The 20,549-nt window shown below is 35.3% G+C and overlaps 1 protein-coding gene across 2 annotated transcripts in view; it reads right to left on the bottom strand.

Annotated features, from left to right (window-relative positions):
* Positions 1–10,763: 10,763 nt before the first annotated feature.
* LOC150101469 (uncharacterized) overlaps positions 10,764–20,549 on the bottom strand; it is a 56,566-nt gene continuing 46,780 nt past the window's right edge. For both annotated transcript variants that reach the window (XM_090400451.1, XM_090400452.1), the window contains 2 exons: positions 19,831–20,079; positions 10,764–12,448 (listed from right to left, as the gene is read on the bottom strand). In XM_090400451.1, coding sequence (XP_090256577.1) covers positions 12,197–12,448; positions 19,831–20,079 — 501 coding nt within the window. In that variant the 3' untranslated portion in view covers positions 10,764–12,196. The remainder of the gene's footprint in view (positions 12,449–19,830; positions 20,080–20,549) is intronic.

The raw sequence follows: 20,549 nt of genomic DNA, 5'->3' as shown, positions 1-20,549 counted from the left end.
TAAATTTTTTTAGTTGAGTTGTAAGATCTTTATAAACCAAAGAATTTTTACATTTGTTACTGTGATTTTTTTAGTTGAATTGTAGAATCTTTATAAAACAAAGAATGTTTTATTTGTCTCTGTGATTTTATTTTTTTAGTTGAGTTGTATTATCTTTATAAAATAAAGAATCTCGTGACTGTGATATTTGTAGTTCATTTGTAGAAAGAGGTGTATTTTTTTTTTTTTTTTTGGTTGTCAAAATTTTGTTGATCCGGTTCTGTGTCCCGGTTTGACAACCAAGAAATCTGACAATCCTAAATTCATACCTCTCCTTAAACTCATTTACTATCAGAGCACTCGCAACTAATTATGGCAATCCATTCCTCTTATTTACCACTCTCCATGAAAAAGATCTAGTCCATACACTCCTACACAACTTCCACAGATGATCCCTAGTTCTCTATTTGTTATATACTGAAACATTTCCTTTACATCAATTTTATAAAACTATTTTAATATCTTATGTTTCTATCATGTCCCCTCTTTTCTGCCTATCACCTACACTCTGTAAGCAACACAGCTTCAATCTATCCTCGGAGGGAGCATTCCACAGACCTCTTAGCAGCTTGCTCACTTATCTCTGAATCCTCTCTACCACCTCCTGATCCCAAGTGATCAAATCTGTGCACTGTAGTCAAGATGTAGCCAAATCATAGTCTTATAAAGAGAGAGAACTTTCCTATCTTTACTTGTTAGTGTTTATCAACATTCAAGTAATAATTCTTTGAGTTATCTTTTGCAATATACTCTCTAAGCAATATGGTACAATCAATGTTATACACAGAATGCAACATTTTCAACCTGAAGGGCATAACCTTATATTTTGCAACATTAAATTGACGATCACTATTAATATGTCCCCCTTAAATATTCTCCTATATTGTTGATATATACAGAGCCGGCGCTAGGGTCTTTGCAGCCCGCATGCAATTTCTATCTAAGCGCCCCTGTAACGATCCGGGCGTGTGTGGTTCTTTTATGATAATAAAAATTTAAATTATTTGAAATTTCTTAAATAAATTTTGACATAACAGCCACACGTTGGTTCGCTAAATGTGACGAACCGGGGGTGTTGACTAGGCAGGATAATCGTTAAAAACCCGAATATTCAAAAAATTCTCAAAAGTTAAAGCAAATTTTGCTAAAGCCACTTCACTTTAATTGTTGAATATAATGATACAGGGATTATAGCCTTCTCACCGACCCGAATCGCTAACAAAATTAAAACGAATTTTAATTAAAGTTAAAATTTATTTGAACTAAAGTTTAAGAAATTCTTGCATTTTACAAGTTACTAAATTCTTAGTAACTTGTAACAATATTTTAATAATTTTTAGGAAATCTTTTAGGTGGAACTATCTTTCAGGAAAATAAAAGAAACTCAAGATAGATGAGAAAATAAGAAAAGAATTCAGAAATAATTAGAATATTTAATATAAGTATTCAAAAAATAACATCTTTATAGAATAACAGAAAATAAAATAAAATTACATAAATATACTTGAAATTTTTTTATTTAAATTTTAGGGTATTTGATTTCATATTTACAAAATTAGAAATAATGGTCTTAACGTCTAATTCCGGACATATAAACAAACAAACTAACAAGCTTTTTTTTGGCATACTTGTTCTTAAGTAGGTTTTAATCAATTTCAACTTGGAAAAGGTATTAACCAGTCATATGGTACACATCTAAGTAGCCTACTGAGATGTGTACCATATGACTGGTTAACTAGCAACAAATGTTTTGTACGAAAATTCGTTTCTGCGCATAAAAACCGTTCACCGTTGCACTTTAGATAGACTGCAGTAGACACAACATTCTGCAGGTAAGTTTAGCCTGCTGTCGCTGCAAAATTGTAAACAGCCGGCTGATCAAAGAGGCGGCAATATACAATTTTTTTTTTTTTTTTATTCGGTGCATCCGGCCTTATTTATTTTAATATTGATGATTCTAAAAATTTTTTGTTTTTTTTGATAAAAATGTTTTCTTAAAAATGAACTTATGAACCGTGTCCCGGCGCCCGCATGCTCTGCGTGCCGCTTCCGCCTGCCCTGGATATATATATACAAATTAAAGAGCAGTAGCCTTAGTCACCCTCATTCTCAGTCTTTGCAAAGGGTTAGTCCTTTGACTAACCCTTTGCAAAGCCATGCTACCCACTATACAGTATCGTATCCATCCACTGTTAGATTTTACATTTAATCATCTCTTCCAATACTTTAACAACCACTCCTGATATATGAATTGGTCTGTAGTTTGCTACTTCTGTCTTAGAACTACCTTTATATAGCAGAACTATCTTATCCTCTTTCCACTTGGTTGGAACCTTGCCAGAGCCGAGATTTAGATTGAATGACTACAGAGGCAATGCCAATTCTCCTGCACATTCACATACTCGTAGTACATGGACTGACATAGCATCCAGTCCCACTGCTGTATTCACACTGATATTTTTCAATATGACTTTGGCCTGCTTAGCTAATTTTCCCTCATAATTTGATTTGGTCATTCTTACCATACCTCTTCTTGTTTGCACTTTGTACTGCTCATGAGTATGCTGATCACCATTTTCTTTATATTCCCTCCACAGTGCTTTTAGTTTTTTGCAGCTCTTGCTTTATATCTCTACTCATCCATGTAATCCTACTTAGTTTATCCTCCTGACCTTGGGTATGCAGTCTGACACTGCTTCTTTCAAACAATGTCTGACCACTTCCTATGCACTACTGATATTCTTGGACCGGTCCAAGATGTCTCTTAAGTATCATAATTATCAGCTTTATAGTTCAACATAAACCCTTTCTTGACAGGGAATTCCACATTTAGTAGCAACTTCCCAGAACAAGACTGCATGGTCACTCTCTCCAAAGTCTACCTTGGTTATGGATATATCTTCTGATGCAATTACCAGATCCAGCACTCTCAACCCTTCTATAATGTTGTTTCAGGTAATTATCCCTTAGCAACTGTATAAATTCCACTTCTTTCTTGCCATGATAACCTTTTCTCCTCCATAATAATATCATAATTCCATAATAATTGTTCAGCCCCTGTACTTGTGGCAATCTGCCATGCAGCATCGACATCTTCCTATGGATTCCTCAGTCTATAGCAGCAACCAACAATATATTGTCCTCTCATACACATCAGGCAGCCTCGAATGAACCATATCCCCAAAACCTAAAAAAATCCTCTTTGATTTCTAATTTTGTTGATTGTAGTTCTTCAGCAATATCCTACTTCCTGTCTTATTTCTTCTATCCTCCCTGAAAATACAATATCCTTTACATTCTATCCCTGTAGATATCATTTTCTGTCAAACAGGTCTCACCAATGGTATTCAAGATCATTTAAGAACATTAGGTTTCAAGATCACCATCTTATAGGGAATCACCCCTGCCCCCACTTATGTTATTACTTTACACCTCCAGGGAGTCCAAGGACTCATCGAGGGAGGGCACCTACTCTACAACTCATCTCCACCAAACTGCATCTACCGCCAACCACTACTATTTTCACAGACAATCACAAACAAACATCTATGCCCACGATGGGATTCGAACCCACAGCCTTTTGGCTGGAAAGCAGATACGCTAACCACTCGGCATATATATATATATATATATATATATTTATAGGTGCATATATAATGTATAATGGTTTAATAATGTTTTAAGCAGTATTATGTGTGGATAAATGATGCAAACAAAGTACAGGGTGTCTCCACAAATGATTACCCTGATTTCAACTGGCTATAATATTTTAACAATGAAACTAACTGAATAAATTTTGTTGCAGGTAAACTTGGGCACTCATTAAGTTTACATACTGATAAACGTGTACTTAGACATGCTCAATAATTATGCCATTCCCCAGCTACAGGAGATGCATCCATTTCAAGTATCCACTGAAGAGTCATAATATATTATATATTATTATATTATATAATCAGGGTAAACATTTGTGGACACCCTGTATTTATTTACATCAAATGTTAAGTTATTCTGAATAGCATGGCTTAAGAGAACAAGCCAACTAAGTTTTGTCATCTGTCTACATCATTAAAAAATTTTTCATTTCAGTAATAAGATTGTGATGTTTAGGGTTAACTGTACTATTAACTACTGTAGCACTTTCACTTCATTATGAACTTTGTTTTTAACAACTGTAACAGCAGAAGTGTGAGGTAAGTTTAGCCTACACAGCCTATCTCAGTTTTCCATATACTATCTTCATTTAATAATTTTAATCTTAGTATATAATAGGTTTAAGCATTTTCTTTTCACTAGAAGCAGCAGCACCCTTACTTTGAATTTTATTAACACTACCATTATTAACAATTATTATTACGGGCGACTCCAGGGAGTCCCTAAACATCATGTCCACGCAACTATACGACATTCTCACAGTATCTATCATACCTTGTCTTGAACTCACTCACTCCTAGCACCCACAACAGACTCTGGCAGCTTATTCCACTCATTTACCACTCTAAAAGTAAAGAACCCAGCTCTAACACCCCTGCTAACCACACTCTTGCCCAGCTTCCATAGATGTCCCCTAGTTCTCCCACCACCAGTCCTGATCTCAAAAATATCCTTTGAGTTAATCCTATAGAAACCCTTTAGCAATTTGAATGTCTCAATCATATCTCCCCTTTTCTGCCTATCAACTAATTTCTGCAACCCACAAATCTTCAACCTGTTCTCATATGGTTCATTCCACAGACCTGCAATCATTTTAGTCACTCGCCTCTGGATCCTCTCCACCTCCTCCCCATCAAGAAGGAACCTAGGTGACCAAATCTAGGCACAGTAGTCGAGATGAGGTCTTATTAGGCTCGGTACAGAGGTACAGTAACTTGCTTGTCTCTGCTCGTCAAGGTATTTTTCAACAACCAAGTGAGTTGATGAGCTGATTTAGCTACTTTTGCAATGTGCACCCTAAACTTCATCTCCCTATCCACCAACACTTCCAAGTCCCTGGCCTCATCAATCTCCTGGAGTACAGTTTCACCAATGTGGTATACTGCTGCTAATCTTTTCATCCCAAAATGCATAACCTTACATTTCGTCACATTAAATTGACATCCATTCTCCTTAGCCTAGAACTCCGATCTATCCAAGTCGTCCTGCAAGATTTTGACATCTTCTGCATTCCCTATTGCCCTACCCAACTTTGCATCATCAGCAAACAAATGAACTGTTCCTCTTAGATCCTTCTCTATATCGTTAATGAACAAATTAAACAGCACTGGTCCAAGAACAGAACCCTGCAGCACACCACTAGTCACGGCCGTCTTTTGGACTCAACTCCTGAATAAACTACTCTTTGCTATCTCTCCCTCAACCACCCGCCTATCCATCTCACCAGTCCTATATCCATTCCCATATGTTGTAGTTTACGGATTAGAATTCCATGTGGTATCCTGTCAAATGCCTTTGCCAGGTCCAGCACTACCACTGTAAACCCTTATCCAGTTCAGCCGTCACTGTGTTATAAAACTTGAGCAAGTTACTGAGGCATGATCTACCTTTCACAAAGCCATGCTGTCCCCCGTACAGTATCTCATTTTTATCAATCCATTCCTGTATTTTTCCCTTGACTACTTTCTCCAAGACCTTGACAACTCCTGATATGCTGATCGGCCAGTAATTTGCAACCGTAGTCTTGGATCCTCCTTTATGCAATGGAACTATTTTCCCCTCTTTCGGGACTAAACCAGACCCGAGACTCAGATTAAACAACATGGTCAAGGGCACTGATAATTCATTAGCCGCTTCACGCAAGACCCGTGCCGGTATACCATCCAATCCCACAGAGGTATTCACATTAAGGTTCTGTAATAGACTATTCACCTCCACTTCATCACAATTCCCGTATAAACTAATGGTTCCTTCATTTTTTCAATGTCGCCACCTGGATGATATACTTTTGCAAAGTGCTCGCTCAGTAACTCCACTATATCGACTGATTCAGTGACCTCCTTACCATCGTCATTCCTTAAAATCATTTTGCCGTGTACAGTTTTTTTCTTGCATGTAGCATATTGAAAGAATTGTTTGGGATTCTCTTTAGCTTGCATAGCTAGTTTCCTTTCATAATCCGCTTTTGCTTTTTTTACCACACTCGTTACCCTTCTGGCCTGCACTTTATACCGTTCATGTGCCCGCAGTAACTATTTATGAACAATAAATAGTTACAGTTCATAATTCAGTGAAACACAGTTGTAGCTAGCAACAACATTGAAAACAATTGTAAATGTAAACAGTACACAAAAACCGTTCATTTGATTGATGGGGAGCATCATGTTGCTAAAATGTCATATGAGTGAATGTAGTATCGAATAAGTATTGGTCATAACTGAGAACCATCATATGACCAGCTTGTCAAAAAGCAGGATATTACTATACTGTGTATTCCATATCCTCCTTAATAGTTTTCATTGAAATTTCCACCTTTTATACTAAAGCCCAAAAAAAGGCAAGCAATCAATACATTGACAGTCATGTTTTCTGGTCACCTGCCAAAGCTATTAGCTGCAACCTTTGTCCAACCCTGCTTCCACATCTTTTGTATTCTGACTTATCTTTCCTCAAATTCTTGCATTGATGATCTTGGTAACTATCCTCCCATCCTTTCATGGTATTAAGACAAGAACATTATATTATAGCATATTCATTTTGAAGGTTTTTTGCTCTTGAGATGATTCCTATTCTATGATGCTCTTTATTCTCTTCCACCAGTATCTATTCTGCACCCTGGCAATTATTCCATATTCTACCCATTATTCCTAAGAAGGGCAATAAATCTTACTATCAAATTGCTGTCTAGTTTGTCTCACCTCAGTTGTTTTTAAAGTAACAGAGAAAAATTCAGAGCAGGTATCAGATTAATGATTTCACCAAGGCATTTTGGGATTACATATTGCAAGTGATTATACCAATTCAATAGGGTGTATGAAGATAAGCTTGCATGACATTGATAAAATGACTGACAGTTATCAGAGTAATGCATAGAGGTGCTAAAGAGAAAGGTGACTAGTTAAATTTATATTTATTTATAGGAATATCAAATCCATCCAATCATTAAATACTATTTTCAGTCAGGTAGTTTCACTAAATATCCCCCCCGCCCAAAGCACTTAACTTAATATGAAAGAGAGAGAAAGCAGGTTGATTAATGACCCACTTTCATCATTTTACTCTTTTACACAGATATTCAATTTCTGTTGCTCACTTTTTCTAGATATTTTCACAATCAATATTTAGAAATGGCAATTCCTCGCTCCTAAAAATCTATTAAAACACATGCAATAGCTATTCAGCACTTTATCTTACAAGGTCAACATTTCTTCCACTTCACTCATTCCATCTCTTAGCAAAGTCTCCACCATTATATTTCTGAAAGCATACAATCTACAGGTCTTCAAATCCAATGTTAAGGTTCTTTCTCCCTTCCACTGTAGCAAGTTAAACCTCTTATGTCTGAGATTAACATAAAATATATGGTAATCCCAGTGCATTATGTGATGAACTGCACTGCCCTAGTGCAAAGACCACTATCCTGTTTATTGAAAGCAGCAAGGAAAAAAAAAGTCCCATGTCTAGAGCAGGGTTTCCAGATCTAACCATGAAACTCACTCAAGGTTATAATACTACAGACTAAAAAAGCCATTTGTGGATGGGATTCACATTAAAAAAAAAAAAAAAAAAAGATATTTAAGAAAAAAAAAATCTGAATTCATTGCACAGTTAATGTTTGGTTAGTAGGGTTTCTGAATTATGCAAAAAAAAAAAAAAAATAAAGAATCTTAATCCACCCACTGTACCATAGGTTTACAATCCTTTTGTGAGAGTTGCATAAAATTATATACTTTACAAGAAATTAGTTTTCTTTGTTTCTCCTAATTTCTTGTTTAATGTAATATACTTTCCAACACAGCAATAATAATTATTATACAGGCACCTCCATGGAGTCTGAAGATTCATCGTGGGAGACCCAATCTATCATACCTCTCCTTGAACACCCATTAACAGACAAAGCACACTCACAATTTATCCTCACACCCCTAGTAACCACATCTTTATTCAACTTCTAGGGATGACCTCTTGTTCTGGTCATTCATCCAAGTGCTGAAATATTTCACCTCCATCAAAATCCTATAAACTCTGAGAAATTTAAATATTTCTATCATATCCCCTCTTTTTCTCCTATCAACTAACTTCTGCAATCCACATATCCTCAATCTATCCTTATAGGAAAGGTTTTCTACAGGTGACTCACCATCTTGGTCACTTGCCTCTGAATCCTCTACGCTGCTTCCTCATCCCAAGAAACCAGCTGAAGTCTGGTTTCTTGGGATCCAGATGTGGATGTATCAAGGCCTTATAAAGAGGAATAACTCCCTTATCTGTACATGTTAATATGTTCTTCAATAGCCAAGTAATTTTATAGGCTACCTTAGGAATATATCTTCTACTAACTCTGCCTACCACCACGCCTACATCTCTAGCTTCATCTTTTCTTGGAGTACAGTGCTATCAATATGATACACGGCTTGTAATCTATTTTTCTCAAAATGCATAACTTTACATTTCTCCACTGACACCCATTATCTTTTATCCATACCGACAGCCTACTTAATCGTCCTAATTTTGTATAAACAGCAAACAACTGAACATTTCCTTTCAGGTTATTTTGTATATCATTTATATACAAATTAAACAGCAATGGTCCAGCACTAAACCTTGTGATGCACCACTAGTCACCTGTTTTCTCCTCGATTCTGCCCATCCATATACCAATTTTTGATATCTGTCCAGCAGCCACCCTCTGATCCATTTAATCAGTGTCATGTTCATCCCCAAATGTTCTAATTTGCATAACCGAGTCCCATGCATTATTTTGTCAAATGTCTTTGCAAAATCACTGTGTAGCCATTTCCTTTATCCAACTCAGCTGTTACTCTATTGTAAAAAAATCTAGTAAATTATTAAAGCATGACCGACCCTTCACAAAACAATGATGACCCTAACAGTATCATATTTTTATCTATCAATTCTTGAATTCTCTTTTTGACCAAATTTATTCCAGTACTTTCACCAGGCCTGAAATACTGATTAGTCTATAATTGGCTACTGCAGTCTTAGAACCTCTCTTATGAAAGGGAATTACTTTGCCCTCTTTTCACTCCCTTGGAACTCTATCATAGCCAAGACTTAAAGAGCCTAGCCAGAGGCTTTGCCAGTTCTCTTGTACATTCTTGCAAAACCCTAGCTGATATCCCATCTAATCCCACAGCTGTATTTACATTGAGATTCTGCAATATCCTAAGAACCTCCAATTCCACCTATGTTCCTACATCAATGTGTGTCACATATGTTAAAGCAGTACCCTCACTAGGATGATATATTCTTGTAAAGTGGTCACTCAGTAACTCAACTATTTTATCTGCTTCTGTCTCCTCATGACCATCAATCATTAAAGTTAATCATTCATAGTCATTCTTCCTCTTACTTGCTAGAACAAAAGAACTCTTTGGGATATCCTTGGGCCTTTCTTGGCTACATTCTTCTCATAACATGATTTTTGCCTTACTTGCCATGCTGGTCACCTTTCTTGCCTGAGCCTTGCAGTGTTCATGAATTTGCTGGTCACATTTCTCTTTAATATTGAATATACAATTTAATATTGCTTCCTCTAAATGACCCTTAACTATATCCCATTCACTACTAACATCCTTATCCTACAGCACTTTATGCCATGTCACACATTTAAGTTTCTTCCTAAGCTTGTCATAATCACCTGTCTTGTAGTTCCACATATACCCCTTCTTGACAGAATATCCCTCATGTTGTGTAATCTCCCTAGTCAAGACTACATGATCACTTTTCCCAATCCGAGGCTATGTGGCCACTTTGGTTATTAATAGCTCTTCTGATCTTATGACCAGGTCCAATACTCTCCCACCTCTATCACATGCTGCCTTAATTATCTCATAGTAGGTGTATAAGTTCTATTTCTTTCCTGCCATGTGATCTTTCTTCCATCCAATCTATATCAGCATAGTTTGAAGTCCTCCATAATAATCACTCGACCTGTACTAATTTGGCAATGCATGTATTCCATCATCTGTGGAATTTCCTAGTCTATAGCAACAACCAACTACATACTTTGTGTTACTGACCTTAATCTCACAAACTGCTTCAAATGAACAGCTACCCTGCCTATCTCCTATTCTTTTTGGCTGCAATTCATTAGCTATCATCTGCAGTACCTCCCCCCCCCATCCTGGCTTCTCAATTATTAAATATCCACGTGGTTAGCTTAGTGACCGTGTGCTTCGCAACCATATGACTGGGGAAGGAGTGTCCCAGGTTCGATTCCCATCGAAGACGGGAGGAATTTGAGGATCTTCCTCAGCCATAGCCAAGTTAGCCGGTCTTGGGCGCAACCAGGAGGGTTTTTTCTGCCAGTTTATCTGGCGTTTTTCATCCCGCAAGCAGGCAAACCAGCCCCATGAACACACATGGATCTACAGCCATAAATACTTAACCCCCCATGAGGGGGCTCAACTCGCCCCAATAGGGACGGGGGAGAAAAAGGGAGGAAACTCCATACGAATAAATAAATTATTAAATGGGAATAACTGTGATCTAAAATATGTAGCATGAGCTCTAATAAAATTTTAGATTATCAGCAAAATATGACAGCATTATATTTTTAAGAATTGGTATTTTATTTAATCCAAATTTCAAAGTGTTACAATTATGCAGTTCAAATTCACAATATGACATCTGAAGTATCAAAATATAAGTATTACAATCTACATAAACAGGACTTTACATTTTTAAAGTAACATTTTATTGACCACACAATAACAATTAAAAACACTAATAACATAATGTTATGAGTCTAATAAGGCACTTCAAAAATTTTAGAAGACTAACATTTAAATACAGTTATATTACATCAAAATCCCACTTTAAGTATAGCACTCTATATATAGACAATTGGAATTTTCATAGTAATATATTAAAATTTCATGAATACTACATAAGTAATTTTTAATTCTAAAAATATGAATATGTTCTCTAAAGCTACTCTTTGTTCAAATAAGGCACTTGCTATTTTCTATGTTAAGTATTGGAAGTATTAAGGTTTGAAACAAGGTAAGATAATTGTGAGTACAATACCCTACTCAGAAGGCAGTTGAGAGAGAGAGAGAGAGAGAGAGAGAGGTAATGGCAATAATGATCCAGATTACATATCCACTTCTTTGTAATAATGAAGTAAATTCAAGCAATGAATCCCCCCCCCCCGATCACCATACATAATAGTATTTACATTCTGAATTCACACAATCTTTTAATTCTAAATGGCATTACTGAATAACAGCAGTCTATATATCGTTAAAGTAGAACATGCATCTATATATAAAATTGTTGAACAGCTAATTTAAAATTATTTGGAACATTAAACTCACAGTGAATGGATAACTTTGATGAAATAACACAAGTGATTATATTAATAAAAACTGATAACCCCAATAACATGAGATGCATACATGTCAGTTTATTTTATTTTAACTTCAGTATTTTAAAATACACCAGGTATATTGCATTTTACTATCACTTAATCATATCATGTGTTCAAATATTGATTTAGTTCAATGAAGGTCCTCATTACTAAATATTCATAAGAACATTAATAACGAAGAAGTGTATTAAGTACCATGAAAATGAGTGACTATATTAAACAATGTAACCTAAGCTTCAGGGGCAGGAAAAAAAAAGCTATAAAATATTAAAAATTTATGCTATAAAAATATGATGACCCAATTAAACAAAATACACAGTAAAATTAATTAAATCATAGAATTAGAAATAAAAAAAAATATAACAGATGTTAAGAATTCACTGGAATTTTATATTTCTATGACAAAAACAAACTTCACTGATTAATTTTGCCACAAATATAACTAATACATTATATCATAGCAAAGAAATATTACATAAAAGAAAAACAGAAGAAATTGTGAAATCTGGAGGGAAAAGAAATATTGCTTTATGTTAATAAAGCAAACCAAGTCCAACTGACACATTGCACAATATATTGTTTTTATATTCTTAAATTGCATTTCACAAATCATTTTCTTTTCATGGGTGTTTTCTTATTGGAGATAATGTTCTTACATTTAGGAATGTGACGTTCGGCAACTGCTTCACTAAATTTTCTTTCACAGTAAGGACAGGGTATATAATGCGAGGTATCTGATGGAGGTGGAGGAGGAAGATCACTTGCTTTGCCACCAGCTGCAAGAAAACGTTGTGCAGCTTTGGCTTGTCGTATATTGTTTATGAATTCTTCATGTTGTTTTCTCCAATCAGACTTCTTAGCCTATAAGTACATAAAAATTTTGCATTTACATTCTTAAGTTATTTATCATCTTTATACATTTATTTCTTAAACTATTCAATCCTTAAATAGACACAATATATTTTGTGAACTAATGCAATCCAAGTCTGGAACACCTTATTTCAAAAATTATGATTTTTCACCAATTCATTATAGCAAAAAACTACCTGTAACAAAAATCATTTCTTAAACCATGGGATGAAATAAGTCTTTCATTCCCAGATACCAAAATTTAATAGATTTTAAAGTGATATTTAGTAGTTCTCCACATGGGAATCCCCCAACTTCATTTGTCTGGAATTAATTATGGCTGAAGAAACAGGCTATGATGCCAGAACTACTGGTACTTTGATACGTTAAGAGCATAAGTTCTTACCAAGTGTTTTATAGATGTCCAATATGATGAAGTCTCTGAATGAACAAGACTGTTCATTCAGGAAAGCTTTCACTTTTCAGATGCTGCAAATATACTTTTGCAGCTTTGGAAAGAAAGCATAATTTTTTGGCACGTTCAGCATAATTGTCCATGATATTGTGGCTTTTGTGAAGAAAAATGGTTCACTTGAAGAATCCAAAACTAAGGAATATCAGTCAATTTGGGACTATCATAACAGTGTAGCATGTCCTACAATGTTGTAGGACATTGTACCAAGAAAGGCTTTGCACAGAGAAGTTGATGAATTCAGGAAATGCAATCTGTAGTAATATTTGTACCACAAATGTTTTCTATTTAGGTTTCTCATTTACTTGTAACTTCAACTTCTAAGCTGTAATCTTATTAACATATATGCTCATGGAATATGTAGTTGAACTGGACTAAAATGGATTTATGGGGACTGTAGAAAGCTTCCTGTACTGCTTATCTAAATCTGTCCATGTCCAATGAATGGTTGCATTCTCTTTTCCAAGAGGATACATATGGTGTGCCATTATTTGATGCTCAATTTTGCCCATTTTCTCCAATGAAATTTCTTTGCACAATAACTAAAAACTAATTCAGCTCACCAAAAATCCTCTGTTATACTGTAAATCCTCAATGCTATACTGACAATCAGTAACATGCAGGGAAGCAGTTGTAGTTGAGGAAAGATAACTATAGCAGTATGTCAGTGTTTGACCTCCCTGCGATAAGTAGACTCCATGGAGGATTGGAAGTAATAACATTTGTACGAGACCTCAATACTATCAGTGTTAGTTTATAGAATATTTGTTCATTATTGGTAGTAATTACATATATAGTGCCTGATAGACACTATATATGTATGCAAAAATTGTTATAGTATGGATCTCTCCTTAGTTGACAATGCTTAAATTGCAAGACTCACAACTGATGAAGATAATGACAAGCAGTAAGAATGACATATTGTTCCTTTGCAAATAAGACCATATCTGGAATAGTTGTTAGAAGTTTTTCCACTTGGTTATACTATAAATTAAAGATACCAAGAAATTATATACTTGGTTTAATCCTTTATCCAAGTGTAAGCAAATCTGGAATATCTGAAATACAGTGGATGTAGTTAGCCACCTACTCTTCAGGACAATGATACGTCAAAAGGAAGATGATATTGTTAGTGGATCTCTGGAATATAGTCTAACAAACATTAAAATGAGGGTTTTATGCCATGTTAACATCTCTTCAGAGAGAAAGAAAGGGACCACATTCAAATGAATAAAGCAAATGTATTCCAAATACTGAGCATTCTAAATGTCAGTAAGGGAGGACTACAGAAATATTGTAGAGAAAACATGTAGCAAGATGTGATTTTGCTACATGTTTTAAGAGAGTGTACTAAAGGAACCGATTATGCTGTGCCATTAATCTGGCTGTTTGATATCCAACAATTCTTTAACATCTTCTGCATCAACACCATCAAAACCAAGGTCTTCCAATTGCAACGATTTCTTCGACCACATTGTTCACAGGATTTTGAAAACAACCTAAGTCATTAGCACGTTCTGGCACAAGGTTTTTCCCAAACAGCTTTCATACAACTAGAAGACACTTGCTCCCACAAGTCACGAATGTTTTCAATTGCGTGTTTAATGTTAAATTTTTTCCAAAATTCTTGGAGCGTAATCACATTTTCTCCCATTGTTATTTCTACTGCCTTTGAGAATGTCTTTTTAAGAAAATAGGCTTTGAAAGTTGCAATGACACCAATGTCCATAGGTTGTAGTAGCGATGTCTTATTTGGTGGGAAAAATAAAGCTTTCACATTCACACACAGATCATTAAGAGAATTTGGATATGTGAGCATGATTTTGCATAGTAAATTTAAAGGCGTGTTAATCAAAACTCTTGCCGCAATTAATTTCTGTGTGTTAAGCAAGGGATACCTGTACTGTCTTTTTTTTTTTTTTTTTTTTTTTTGCAAAAGGTTTTTTTTTACAACTTCCAGGGATGTATTTGATCGAATGCCATATAAGTTGGTATTTAAATAGCAATACATGTATTTGGATATCAAGTTAGTGGATTGAGCCACCTTTGTGGACTGCTTATTCCTTATGCAAATGATTCATTTTTGTGCTGCCTCCATAATGCTTTCCTCTAGATTACATGCTTAATATCTTTTCGTTAATTCATTTTACACCCACCTTACTTTTTGGCCTTTGGAATACATTCAGATATTACTACTGTTACATAACTATCTATCAATCCTAAGCAACATTAATAATTCTTATTCCAGACCTCCATGGAGTCATAAGACTCATTGCAGGAGGCCCATCTTAGACAACACAAAGTCTATCATACCACTCACCATTAACAGGCAACGAATTCCATGGTCCAACTGCCCTCCATGCAAAAAAGCCACTCTTCTCATCCTCCTACTCACCACCTCCTTTTACAACTTCCAGGGATGGCTTCTTGTCCTTGTTCTTTCCTATGCTATATGAAAGATCCTCCCAGTGTCAATCCTGTAAATATCTGTCAACAGTTTAAAATGTCTTACTCATGTCATCCGTTCATCTTCTGTCCACTGTAGTTTGCATGCCCTCTGTATGTTCTCATAACATTGTCGAGTCCTGATATTCATTTTTGTTATCTGCCTTTATTATTATTATTATTATTATTCAGGCCTCCATGGAATCAAAAGACTCATCGTGGGAGGTCCTTCCTAAGAAACACAAAGTCTATCAAGACTCATTGAGGGGAGGTCCCCCTAAGAAACACAAAGTCTATCATACCACTCCTTAAACCCATTGACCATTCTCACTCTCACCACTCATCTCATCAGGTAATGCATTCCATGGTTCAACCACTCTCCATGCAAAGAAACCACTCCTCACCCTCTTGATCACATCAACTTCCAGGGATGGCTCTTGTCAAAGATGGCCTTTTTGTACCCTCCCCCAAGGTTAATTTATCCTCTTCAAATCCTAGTGACTAGATCAGGACTGTACACAATGGAATCACCACTCTTCTACTGGTTAAAGTCAGCCTTAGTATTACAGCAATCCTCTGAGTTGCCTTCACCACATTTTCAACATGTCAAAAATGTCACTTTTTTTTTTTTTTTTTTTTTAATATTAACAAATCACCCCAAGATCTCCATTTATTTTTTACTTAATTTCACATTCCATGTCTCAGCTCCAAGCTGAGAAAGCTTTTCATGATAACTAGCTTTATAGTTCCACATAGATCCCTTTCTCGCTGAATAAATAGCTTGTTGAATTGGATTTAAACGGTATTGATGTGAGCACAGATTGATAAGAAAATAACTATTTATTATTTAACTTAAAAACTAATATTTCACTGGTATTAAATCCAGCATCTTCAGAGCACAACAAACAAAGTTTGTTACAAATGCGAGACAACAACAATCCGGTGTAACAGTGGGGCTAGTATAAATAAGTAATTGCAGCGTGCAACAACACAAGACTAAAGTCCTAATGAGGTGCCATCTAAGTTTAAAAAAACATACTCCAAACCTTAACGAGTATGGCTGTATAAATCTACCAAAGATTTGAGAGACAGTCATCCTAAGACCAAATTAATATTTATTTATTTTATTTTTTTCAAAACTTTCAAAGACTACTATTTTTAAAAATATATATATTAACTTAGATGGCACCTTATTAGGACTTTAGTCTTGTGTTGCACGCTGCAATTACTTATACTAGCCCCACTGTTACACCAGATTGTGGTTGTCTCGCATTTGTAACAAACTTTATTTGTTGTGCTCTGAAGATGCTGGATATAATACCAGCAAAATATAAGCTTTTAAGTTAATAAATAGTTATTTTCTTATCTGTGTTCGCATCAATACCATTTAAATCCAATTCAACATGTGTGACGAACACATAAGCCTATCCACACTCTTCATATAGCTAACCACCACCTAGATGGTAATCAGCTGGGCATGAATGATTCCTCACTGAATCTTCAGTCACACCTTCTGATTAAATCAGATCTAAGACTATCCTTATGACTTCCTTAATGTCTGCCAAGAACTCAAATTCATGTTTCCTTATTTCCAGATGTCATCTTACCATTCCAATATGTTACTATAATTAAACTCCTGATATTTATAATAATTCACTACACCAATATGCTTATACATTCCCTTCATAATGGTAGGCCTAGAATAACATCTAACTAAATATATGTCATCCTATCAATCTCTACCTCACATCATACAGCAACATTTTCTCTCTTGCATTCCCATCTAATGCAAGTATAGCTACTCCCTCTCCTCACAAAAGACATCAAAACCCTTATTTCTATTTTCATCAGGATAGAGTCATCATCTAACTATGTTTCACTTATTCAAACAATTTTAAGGCAAATAAATTTAATGAATAATTTTGTCTCCCTTATTTCTAATACTCCTGGTATTTGTAAATAAGTAGCAATTCCTTTTATGGATCTATAATCAGTTCTACTAGAATCATGATAAATTAATTTTGAAAGTTTCTTTAGGGTCATTAGAGTAGTGATGTTGTGGCCTTACAAGAAGACTTGAATAAATTGAGTGATTGGGCACGAAAATGGGGATGCGAGTTCAATGTTGCAAAATGTAAAAATTTGGAAAACAAAGATGGGATGCAGAATTTATGCTTGGTGAGAATATATTGTTGGAGGTAGAGGAAATAAGAGATCTGGGGGTGATAGTGGATAAGGATCTAAAATTTAGGGGACACATCATCAAAATTGTGAAGACAACACAAAGGCTTTTGGAAATGATGCGGAGGACACTGACATGTAGAAGTAAGGAGATTCTTGTTCCATTGTATAAGGTTTTGATTAGGCCACACATGGAGTATTGTGCCAAGATTTGGTCACCGAGTTTTCAGAAGGATGAAGAGATGTTCAAAAGGGTTTAAAGGCGACTGACTAAGATAGTTTCTGACCTCTGGAATGTCAAGTATGAGGAAAGATTGAGAAGATATAATTTGCAGAGTCTGGTGGACAGGAGGAAGAGGGGAGATGTGATAGAGACCTACAAGTAAGGGGTTGTTATAGGATCAATGGTGGAGAAGTTCTACAGAGAATAGTGGGAGACCAGGGGAGAACCAGAGGTCATCCCTGGAAACTGTATAAAGAGGGTGTGAGAGGCAGGTTTTTTTCATGCAGAGTTGTGAATGATTGGAATGCCTTGCCTGACAGTGTAGTGTCTGCAAGGAGTTTGAGTGTGTTTAAGACACGGTATGATGAGGTGTGTGTGATAAAAGAACCTCTCCAGATGAGTCTTTGACTCCACGAGGTCTTGGTGTAATAATAATAATAATTTTTAAACGATGTCACTTGTGAAGTGGTGAGATAAATGTGACAAAGAAACTTAAGCTTTTTTAAAATTTTTTGAATGCCTTGAAATTTCAGGATCAGAAATAGCAGCTTAATATTATTACCTCCATGGAGTTGGCAGACTCATTGTGGGAGTCAACATATAGAAATCTTAATGAATCTTACAGTAACTGAATACAAATAATTGAATTACCTTATGATTCAAAATATGATGTGCCAAGAAATTTATGAGGCTAGGGACTTGGTGGATAGGGAGATGAAGTTCAGACGGCACATTGCTAAGGTGTCCAAGAGTGCACATAGGATTACTTGGTTATTGAAAAACACACTATTCCCCTTTATAAGTTGCCTGTCTGGTTACCTAGATTCCTTGTAGATGAGGAGGTTGTGGAGAGTGACTAATTGGTGGGCGATGTAAATAATGCTCTCTACATTGATAGATTGAGAGCTTGTGGATTGCAGAGGTTGGTTGATAGGCAGAGAAGAGGGGATATAATAGAAACGTTTAAATTATTAAAAGGTTTTTTATAAGATTGATGTAGGGGAAATATTTTAGTTGTGTGATAGTGATGGAAGAACAAGAGGTCATCCCTGGAAATTAAGGAAAAGTGTGGTTAACAAGGGTGTGAGAACTAGATTTTTTGCTTGGAGGGTGATGAATGAGTAGAATGCATTGCCTGACTCAATTGCGAGTTCTTCGTCTGCAAATGAATTCAAGAAGAGATATGATAGATATTGTTTTGATAGTTTGGGTTTCCCGTGATGAGTTTGACTCCATGGAGATACCTGTAATAATAATAACTATAAAATAAAAAGAAATTTATAGGGAAACTTTTAATAACTAAGTTTATGATAGACAGATCAGGAAAGAAGACTGCAGCTCTAAAATTTTGCAACAAGGAGAATAGAGGTTCAGCAGTCCTAAAGATGTGACACTTGAGTTTTTCTCTGAGGAATATGAATGAATATTTTATTCCTTAACGAGTTTCCTAATATTCAATCCCATATGGAATTGAAACAATGGAGAAGAAAATTCTTCCTCTAACAAATCAGTTTCAACAACTTCCAGCCTGCTATAAGCAAGACATCAAAATGAAATGAAACATCAAATTCTGGGAAGATTAAGAGCAATTTCCATAGCTATCATAAATAAATGTCATTATTAGGTGCAATAAATGTAATTTTGCATTAGTTCTCTCCCCCACAGATATGTCAAGATGCTGTATAAACTGTCAACTAATGATATTTTTGTATGTTAATTGTGTGTTCTGGCTGATTTGTATGCAAGATGTAAAACTTAAGTTTCTGGAAGGAAAAAACTCCACTACCTGTGATCAGGGAACTCACCTACAGTTCAAAAAGTCTATATAAAAATTCCTCTCTACATGATGAGAACTGAACTTTGGTATAATCACAGAAACGTATCCAATTGTTCTAACTGTTGAAAAAAGTGCTTATAATACACAAATTCTACTTCTAGCAAACTAAATTTAACATAGTTACTTATATTTATCTGTAATGAAAATTATCAAAAGATAATTATCTTTGCTAAATGATTCAAGAAATTTAATTTCCAGTTCAAATTCCATTATTTTAATTTTAGTTGAGTACAAACCTCAGGTTCCTTTCTTCTGGCAGCTCGTCTTACAAACTGCTCAGCTTCTGTACCTTTAACTCTCATCTTAGTCACATCAAAAACTTTGCGCTTATTTTGAGAAGTTCTTGCACATATCTCTTTATGTTTATCTATCCGATCTTTGGCAAACCTACGACCACAAACTGAGCACTCTTCAAGACTTGAGTCACTTACTAGTCTTGATTTGCTTACAGCTCCATTTGAAGGCTTTCGAGAAACAGCAGATACCTGTAATTTACATGATAGTATTTAAAATACTAAGTACTATTTCACAATAATTTAAAATGACAGTTATCTGAATTCACGGCCTACCATCATTTTAGTTCGCATTAGTTCTCTTTCCCCATAAATATGTAAAGATGCTGTATAAAAATACCACTGCCAACTAAAGGCATTTTTGTATGCTAAATGTGTTCTGTGGCTGATTTGCTTGTATATAATATGTAAAACAGAAGTTTCTGGGAGGGATAATCCCACTACCTCCATATGAGATCAACTAACTCACTCATTCTCAATTTTTTTCCAAATCTAAAGATAAGCTCTACTACATATGTGCATTTGCAAAAAAATGCTACAACACACAACATAAGATTTCTATTAAGGTGCCTGTATTATTACACATAATTTTCTGGAATGTGCATCCCACATTTCATACATTATACTATAAAACTATGATATCAGTATGGGTGTGAGAATAG

Source organism: Typopeltis vanoorti, chromosome 11 (assembly GCF_054136105.1).
Source record: "Typopeltis vanoorti isolate ZY-2024b chromosome 11, IOZ_Tvanoo_1.0, whole genome shotgun sequence".
Lineage (NCBI taxonomy): Eukaryota > Metazoa > Arthropoda > Arachnida > Uropygi > Thelyphonidae > Typopeltis > Typopeltis vanoorti.
Note: the sequence above shows the minus strand (reverse complement) of the source record. Positions and strands in the feature narration are given on the sequence as shown.